Raw genomic sequence first — 8928 nt, forward strand, 5'->3', positions numbered from 1 at the left:
AGCAGAGAAAGCAGCATTTCCCCATGCTGGCCCCCCAGGCCTCCCTGCAGAAGGGGCCCAGGACTGGGCTGTGTCCCTCCAGGGAGCCCCCAGCCTCGGGCACGGTGCTGGCAGGCTCCTGGCTTGGGGTGCTTTGTCACCCACACGGCCCTTCCCAGACCCCTTTCTTCATGTGCCACCAGGCACAGATGGACCCACGGACGTGGCCATCCCAGCTGCGGCCCAAGGCGTGGGAAGCAGCAGCTCTCTGTCTCCCTCCTGGCAGCCCAGCCAATTGACCAGCACGTAATGGAAGAGGGGGTAAATGTCTTCACAGAGCTGCACTTGCCGGCTGCCAGGGAAGGGGTGTTGCTCCTGGGTGACATATTGACCCCTTTGGACCATTGTTTCACAATTGTGCCAGGAGAAGAGAAAAGGGAGCACTCGAGACTCTGCAGCCAGGAAGGTTCCTTGCACCCTCCCCCAAGCCAAGCTTTCCGGGCAGTCCCAGGCTCAGCCCAGGACCAGCTCTGGATCCAGGCTCAGCCTGTGCCCTGTGGTATCTGGATTCAAACCCCTGGCTGTTTCTCTCCTCCTCCCCATCGCACCTTTTCCTCCTAAGTGGCTGTTCCCCTCCAGCCTCTTCCACTGCACCCCTGCACTTCCCCTCCCAATACTCACCCTTTTAACCCTAAAGCAAAGCCAGGGAACAAAGCACTGGGGAAGGGGCCCTGCAGCTCCTCCACCCCAGCACTGGGGAAGGGACCCTGCAGCTCCTCCACCCCAGCACTGGGGAAGGGACCCTGCAGCTCCTCCACCCCAGCACTGCCACATCCTGCCCACAGAAACCTCCCAGGCTTCCCCGGCTCCTCCTGCTCACTCACAGCAGTTGGGGATCGCCAAAGCCTGACCTTGCAGCAGGCTGACACTCCCCATGTTCCCTCTGAGATCACAGGGAGGCATCCAAGGTCACTCCAGCCCCTGTCCCCGGGATCCCGGCCAAGGAGCCGACACTCAGCACTGCAGACGGGCACAGGATCCGGCCCCTCCACACCCGACTGGGCACAGCAGGGCGGGAGCGGCGTTCCCACGAAGGGGATGCACCGGGGGCTGCGGAGAAGGCAGAGACAGGCACTGAGAGGAGGAGGGAGAGACACAGGAGGCTGGGGCTGTTCCCTGGCAAGGCTGGGGCTGCTGGGCCATGCGGGGTGAGCCAGGGGGTGTGGGGAGAGCTGTCTTCCTAAGGGGGACCCAGAGGAGCCCTTGAGGCAAATGAGGAGGACAGAGAGGGGCAGAGACCCTGCAGGTTTTTCCCAGCGGGTTCCTACCCTGCAGGAACTGGGATTGGGCTGGTAAGGCAGAGTAACCGGCTGGCCCTGGCTCAGAGCAAGGAGGTACAGCAACTTCGTAGCCCCCAGTCCAACAGGGAGCTTTAGAGAAAGGGGAGGGACCTCCCCATGACCGCAGACCCCTGCCCAGACCAGGGGGCCGAGAGTGCTGTGCCGGAGCTGCGGCCACTTTGCCCAAGGTGAGGAGCACAGCCTCACCAGGGCCCTTCCCCGTGGCCTTCAGGTGGCTCTGGAGCTTGGACAGGGCACAGTGGGAGCAGGAGGGGGTCAGAGCCACCCAGATGTCACTCACAGCTGCCGTCACATCATCTGTCACCCCCTGAACAAGCACCACGGGACAAGCTCGTGGCTTCCATTATCTGGTGGTTTGACACTGTAATGGAACTACAGTGGTATTTTTTCCTGTCATGGGTCCTTTTTCCTGTCATGTACGTGCTTTGCCCACGGAAATAGGGAAGGTCTCCTTTCCAGGACGAAGCCATCCCAAATGTCCCGTTGCTCTGGTGGCAACTCATGGAAGTTGTTCATTTCTGCAGCTTTATTTGCAAGCTGTTTCCTTCCACCTCTGGCTTGGGCTGCTGAGGCTGCACCAGCAGCTCCACTGTGCAGGGAACAGAGGCTCTTTGGCTCTTTGGTCCCTTAAGCGTCAGCTCATTTGGATCTTCCTCTGGAAACCACCCTCACAAAACCTCCTATTGATGCACAGATAGCACATAACAGTGACAATGGGAAGCTGATGTCCAGTTACAAATCTCAGACTTCCCGGAGCTGGGGACTGTCACTTCTTAACTTCATTTGCTGCCCCTTGTTTCCCTCACCTGCTGGAACACTCTCAGCACCCTGTCTCTTATTATACCCAGAGCTATTCTGGGGTTAGGTTGCCAGCTTTTGAGCAAAGCTCTATTCTAACTGAGAAAGTTTTGGGTAGTCCCATTTCTGGAGAAAATTTATTTATTCTAGAATTCTATGATTGATGAGGGTTTCCTTTCTTCAAACCTTATAGGTTATGTCCTATAAAAGAAATACTTTTTTGAACTCAATGAATCCTGCTTTTTGCCAGCTGGGGTCCTATCTGTGCAGGTACTACTGAATATGGAACAGTTCTCCTCTAGTTGGGGGGGGCTTTTTTGTTTTGTTTTGTTTTGTTTTGTTTTGTTTTTTTAATTAATTTCTTAGCAGCTGTATCAGGGAGAGTTCGGAAGGAACAAAACCAATATTTATTAGCAAGAGGTGGCCAACAAAACGAAAAAAAGCCAAGAGAGAGGAATGAGGAGAAAAATAAGCCCTCAGTACGACTCCTCAGTCCCCCAGGTGTTGCTTCTGAAGTTATCTCACCGCCCCAGAATGCCCAGAATTGCCCAGAGCAGAAGCTGCACTCTGGGACAGTCGGCAGGCTCACAAGGTCGCAGCGTCCCCGCAAAAGGCAACGTTGTCCTTTCAGGTGAAGTTTGTGTCTCCCGAGCACGAGCCATCTGCTTTTTACCCAATTAATTGGTGAGGTCTGCCTGGGCAGGTGTGGCCAGCACCGCCCAGCCAGAGGCCTTCAGTCCCTGCCAGCGTTCTGGAAGTGGTGCCCCTTCTGCGCATGCGTGTGTCCTTTGGAATTCCCCCCACGCTTGCGCGCTGTACTTCAGGGGGTCTGGGGCCATACTTCATCCCCCTCCTCTTCACTTTCTTCTTCAAATGCCCTTGGAAGGCCATCAGCCAATAATAAGACATCAATTAATTGAAGTTTGTACAAAATGCTTCCTTCAAGGACCAAGTTCCCGTTCCACAGTGCTTGTTTTCTCCTAACTTGGCAGGAAAAGGAGAGACTCCCCCAGGTGGCTGGGCCAAAAACAGACCAAAAGTATCAACATCTAATACAACCCTGATACACCCACAAAGAAAAAGGGAAATTTCTTCAGCCTGCTTGCGGTGCATTGTAGTGTCCCTCCCCTGAGAAAGCTGGTGCAGAACTTGTGGGCCTTCACTTGGTGTTGTCATTGGGACAAAGTGGGACAAGATGTGTTTGAAAGTTTCTTCCTGCCCTGCTGTGTGCTGCCCGTTGGCTGGTGGAGCAGCAGAGCAGAAATTCACTGTTGGCATCTGGCAAAGCAGCAGGAGAGAGCAGTTGTGAGGGGAAGGGGGGTGAGGTGTCTGCTCTTCAAGAGGGACAAGACAAAGGAGTTGGGGAATTGTCCTGGAACTCTGGCCTGGCAGGCTTGGAGCGCTGGGTGGGCATTTCTTGAGAGCTGTGGTGGCCCCACTTCCTCCTGAGCCTCATTTGATGGCAGTGTGTCCAGAGGCAGCCCGGCTCCAGGCTGAAGCAAAAAGCCAGAGCGGGTGATGCGGGAGCTGCTCCAGCGCCTACCGCAGCCTGCGGCCCGGTGGGAGCGTCCCGGGCCCTGCCCCGGGGCGCCCTGAGGCGGGGCAGTGCCCACTCCCGCCGGCCGCCCTCACAAGGCCCAGGCCGCCTCCTTCCCACAAGGCCCAGCAGGGCCGCCCTCACACCTGCCCCGCCCTGCCCTGCCCCGCCCGGCCCCACCCTGCCCCGTGGCCTCTGTCACACCCCACGCTGACGTGCTGAGCCTTCCACCAGCCATTGTGACGCCACAGGCGCCAGTCGGGCACGGCTTTGTTGGTGCCCGCAGCCGGCGCTCAGAGCTGCTGGAGCCTCTCGGGGAGCAGCAGCACATCCCGCTCGGGGAGCATTGCGCGCCTGCATCGCCGTCTTGGCAGCTGCAGGCCACGACCACTGCGCAGGGCGACCTCGTCTGCCTTGTGCTTCATACCCTGTGCCCGTCCTTCTTCTCGTCCCCTTTGTCACCCTCCCCCTAAACCTCGCCCCGTCCCATTCCTCATCCCCACTTGGCTCCCGGCAGCCCGCCGGGGCCTTCTTGCCCTTCCTGCTGCTGGGAGCTCCAAGCAGGGCCATGCCGTGGCTTCTGAGCAAGAAGCGACGGCAGTCGCCCTCCAGCAGCCCCAGTGGGCAGCCCTGGGCTGCCACCAGCTCCAGCAGCGCCTCCCAGCTCCGGGAGCAGGGGCTGGGCAGGCTGCACCGCGCGGCCGCCCGCGGTGACCTGGGCTGGCTGAGGCGCTGGCGCTGGTACGTCAAGGTAGTCGGCATCGACAGGCCAGACCAGGAGATGCGGTGAGTTCTGGGCCACGCTGATGGCACACCTTGGCTGCTCCTGAGCCAAGCTGCAGTAGTCCTCGGCAGCCCTCTCTTAGGGACAAGGCTTGAAAAGTGACATTTGCCCTGTCAGCTGGGACAGGGAACTCTTGAGCTTTTCACTGCTCGGAGCTGCCGGCCGGGCTCCAGCGCTGTTGCAAACGCGTCTTGCCCACCTGCCCCTTGGCCGTGCTCTCTCTGCAGGGCTGTTCTGCAGCTGCTCAGCCCTCACCTGTTCTCTTCTGCCCTCTGGCTCATCAGGGCAGGGTTGCAGCAGCAGCAGCAGCAGCAGCAGCAGCAGGAGGAGCAGAGTCCGGGCAGGGTCCCCAGGGTGCTGGGTACAGACACAGCTTGGGCTCATCCTTTGTCTGTCTGGGTTAAGAGAGTCTGTTTAATTTTTAGGACACCTCTGCATCTGGCTTCAGCCAATGGCCATGCAGATGTCGTCAGATATCTGCTAAGAAAGAACAGCCAGCCCAACCTCGCTGACAGCTTCAAGAGAACGGCCCTGATGAAGGTGTGTGCAATGCCTTCTGAGCTTGGAGGTGGGGCTCAGTGCTGGGGTGTTAAAGGGGAGGTGTCTGGCAGGATTCCTTGCAGGGCAGGGCCATAGAAACACGCCTATTGCAATGGGCAGGGCACAGCCTCTGTTAGCTGATCTTTGCAGATGGTCTTCTATGGCAGCACTCAGGAGCTGAGGGAGTTGTGAGAGAGGGGGATGGAAAAGTTGGAAGCCTTTCCCTTTTGGTGTGTTGTTGCCAGGCAGTCCAGCAGGAGCAGGAAGAATGTGTTGCTGTTCTGCTGGAACACGGTGCCGACCCCAATCTGGCAGACGCTGACGGCAACACTGCCCTTCACCTGGCTGTGCTCTCTAAAAACACAGCTGTAGCAGGGCTGTTACTGGAGCATCATGCCAACAGTGATGCTCAGAACCAGGTAACCTTGGCACGTGGCTAAAGCTGCTCTTTCCAAGAGCTGCAGAGCTTGTCTGTGTCTTTCTAATGGGGATTCTTTCTCCTTTTAGTGGGGATTTACCCCCTTGAAACTTGCAGCCTTGCAACAGCACGAGGAGATTCTGGAGTGCCTTGTGAACAAAGCAGCTGACAGGCCTGCTCAAGCCCAGGGGGAAAGGTGAGGGCTTTGTCAAAACAGCCCCCGGGTGTTCTGGGTAGTCTGCAAGTGTGACCCAGACGAGGGGCGTGGCAATGAGCTGGGCAAAAGAAGGAGCAGCCCCGTGGAAGCAGTTCCCCGTGGGACTGGTAAATGCAGGTCTGCCCTTGGCTGCTCTCGTACCTCAGGGGCTCTCGTCCTTTGCCCGCTGAGGTCTGCAAGAAAGCCTTGTCTGTGGTGCCCTCTCCCCACCCAGAGCCAGAGCCCCGGGGAAACTTGCCAGTAGCTCAGCAGCGTGGCTGCTCTGCAGGCCAGGGGGGTTTAAGGCACGGCAGAGTTGGGGCGTTCAGTGCTCTGAAGGGAAGCGTTGGGGGAAAGAGAAGCAACACTGTCCCAGGGGACACGAGGGGCTCCGAGCACAGAAGGAGAAAACTTCCTGCCATGGAGATGGTCAGGGGGTCGAAGGGCTTGCCCTGGGAGTTTGTGCAGCCGCATGTGGGGGGACTTTGAAGAGCAGTGCAAGGAGCCCTGAACAGCATGGCCTGAGCTGGTAGTTGAGGCTGCTTTAGGGAGGCCCCTTGTAAGAGAAATTCTCCAATGCTTCCATGGACTTGGCTTTGCTTTCCCGGAGCTTGTAGGAAAGGGGGGAAGAGCTGTTTTGGGAGCAAGCAGGGGAAAACTGATGCAGGGTCAGACACGTTTCTGATGAAATTTTGCATGCTTTAGGAGTGCTCTTGTGGTTCCTGGAAGCCATGAGGCTCACCTGGAGGAAGATAATCTGCGCTTGCAGGAGGAGCTGGACAGGGCTGGCGCGGAGGTATGGAAAGCCTGTCCCCACAGGGAGAAACCTGGGGGTGCCTGTTGCTTCCTATCCATCCTGAAAACGGACAAAACAGTGTTCAGTGTGTTCATTGGGGAGTAGAAGTGAAGCTTTGAAGGGACTTGAATGGATTGCAGTTCTTTGGGCAGAGGGGATGCACACAGACATGCAGCACCTGAGTTCTTCAGCAGCAGCTGGCTCCTCTCTGGAAAAGCTCCCCTGACAACTGTGGATTCTTCCCGTGGTTTTACAGCTGCAGGAGGAGGAAGAAAAGCATCTTCAGTCTGAGCATTGTGTTCCTGACTTGAAGACTGCCTTGGATGCCAAGAAAAGAGAGGCAGTAACTTCTTCCCAGGAACTGCAGGACCTCCTGTTGGCATCTTGTGAGACCAATCCGACTGTGAACCAACTGGAAGAAGACGCGCAAGAGTAAGAGAGGAACCCAGTGAAGCGAGGGGTCTGTGGCTTTGGGGATTGGGTGGAAACAGGGGGAGAGTCAGTGGGATTTTGAAGGACACTTCTGCTGTGGCTTCTGTTCCTTAGCACAGTTTGTCTGGCATTGGATTTTCTGGTAATAAGAGCTGTATTTCTTCTTAAGCTTTGCAAGTGAGAACAGCAGATTGGAAGGCACTGTCCAGCAGCCAAGCGAGAGCGTTGAAGCCCTTCCGAGAGCCCTGCAAGCCTCTGCCTCAGTAAGCTGGTGCTAAATTTGCCTTTTTGTGACTCTTGAGCCTAGTTGCCTATTTCTGTGGGGCAACTGTCAGATGAAGTTTTCCTGGAGAGCCTGGGGAGCTCAGTTTCTGCCTTCTCCTCAGCAGAGGCTGCTCAGAAAGCAGCCTGGTCCTTTCCCCAGCTGCTACAAAAGCCCTGAGGGTATTTGGTGTGCTGGACACTGGAGGAATTCTTAGATTCTAAATGAGGAGTTTCATCATGAGCTCCAAGGGACCCAGAAGTATTGTTGCCAGAAGTGTCTCCCAAATTCTTAAGTAGGTGTAAAGTTTCTTCTTTCTGTTGGGGAATCTTTCAAGTGTTTCCTAGGCTGGTTTCCAGTAGATGATAAATACAGTTGCCATGGCCACCCCCTTGAGAGGTTTTCCCAGAATTCACTGCCTTTAGATCACGCTGAGTTTCCTTTTCTTTTATTTCTCTGTGCACAGGGTGGTGAACTTTCCCAGCAGCTGGACATGGAGCCTGGAACAGGCATGCAGCTCGAGGCCCTAAACCAGGCTTTGCAAGAAGAGCTGTCCACTCTGCTTGGGAAGTGTGAACAACTGGAGAAGAGCAAATGTCAGCTGCAAGAAGAGGTGACAAAACACCACCATCATTTGGAGACTTTGGTGCTGGATGGCAGCCAAAGAGAACAGTGTACAGGAGAGGTGGCAGAAGGAGCTGACCAGGAAAGAAGTCCAAAGCTACAAGAGGTCAGCCTCGTTTTGCAAGTAAGTGAATTTCTCCCCAGTGTCCACAGGCTCTTCATTAGGAGCTTTGAAGCAGAGTGCTCATTTGGGCTTCTTTCCCACTGCAAAGAATTGTTTGCCCTGGTAGCTCCTGGGTTCTGCCTTGGTTGCTGCTGGGAGTGAGGAGGCAGAGCCGCCTCTCTGAGTCAGGCTGGGCCCTTGAAAGTGGGTGTGTGCAATTTTGTGCTGGGCAGAGCTCTCTTTTTCTTGTGGTGGTTGAAGGTGCACTGTCTCCTTCAGGCACAGGCAGCCCACCAGGCCCCACTAGGACAAACCAGAGACCATCATTGTGATTCCGTGAGAATCCAGTTGGAAGAAAGGATTAGAAATCTGGAAAGTGAATTGGAGAGGATCAAAACCACCCAAGAAGAGAGTGCTTCTCGTAAAGAAGCAACACAGGGAGAGATGGGGATGTACAAAGAGCTGTATCTGGAGGAAGTTAAAACCAGAAGATGCCTTGCCAAGAAACTGGAAAGGTAAGTCCATGCTTGTTTGGAGTGGTAATAAGAGAGTCCTTTTTCTTCCTGCATTTTCCTTGGAAATCCATCTTCTCCATCTGGCCAGCATTATTGCCCTCCATTGGCCAACAGGGTCTGATGGAGTTGCCAAGACCCTCTCCTTGATATTTGAAAAGTCGTGGCGGTCAGGGGAAGTCCCAGGTGAGGGGAAAAAGGGAAACCCACTGTGCCCATCTTTGGAAGGGGTAGAAAGGAGGGCCCTGGGAACTGCCAACGTGTCAGCCTGCCCTCTGTGCCTGGGGAGGTGATGGAAAAGATCCTTCTAGAAGCTCTGTCAAGGCACGTGGATGACAGGGAGGTGATTGGAAGCAGCAGCACAGCTTCCCCAAGGGCAAGTGCTGCTTGACCGACCTGGTGGCCTTCTAAGATGGAGTGACTGCCTCAGTGGACAAGGGCTACCCATGTCATCTCCCTGTCATTCTGGGAAGCCTTTGACACAGTCCCCCACAACATCCTTCTCTCCAAAGTGGAGAGAGAAGGATTGGATGCGTGGACTGTTAGATGGATAAGAAATTGGGTGAACAGTGCCATGCAGAGGTGG

General features: G+C 55.8%; 1 protein-coding gene across 1 annotated transcript; it reads left to right on the forward strand.

Moving 5' to 3' along the window:
• The first annotated feature begins 3358 nt into the window (after positions 1 to 3358).
• LOC113999301 (ankyrin repeat domain-containing protein 26-like) lies at positions 3359 to 8363 on the forward strand. The gene is made up of 9 exons (XM_039389417.1): positions 3359 to 4461; positions 4885 to 4999; positions 5245 to 5418; positions 5507 to 5613; positions 6319 to 6409; positions 6666 to 6841; positions 7011 to 7104; positions 7570 to 7851; positions 8110 to 8363. The coding sequence occupies exons 1-9, from the start codon at positions 4244 to 4246 to the stop codon at positions 8347 to 8349; spliced, it is 1497 nt and encodes a 498-aa protein (XP_039245351.1). The 5' UTR covers positions 3359 to 4243; the 3' UTR covers positions 8350 to 8363.
• The last annotated feature ends 565 nt before the right edge of the window (positions 8364 to 8928 follow it).

This window comes from Pipra filicauda, unplaced genomic scaffold (assembly GCF_003945595.2).
Source record: "Pipra filicauda isolate LSUMZ 115617 unplaced genomic scaffold, ASM394559v2 scaffold727_size130489_pilon, whole genome shotgun sequence".
NCBI lineage: Eukaryota > Metazoa > Chordata > Aves > Passeriformes > Pipridae > Pipra > Pipra filicauda.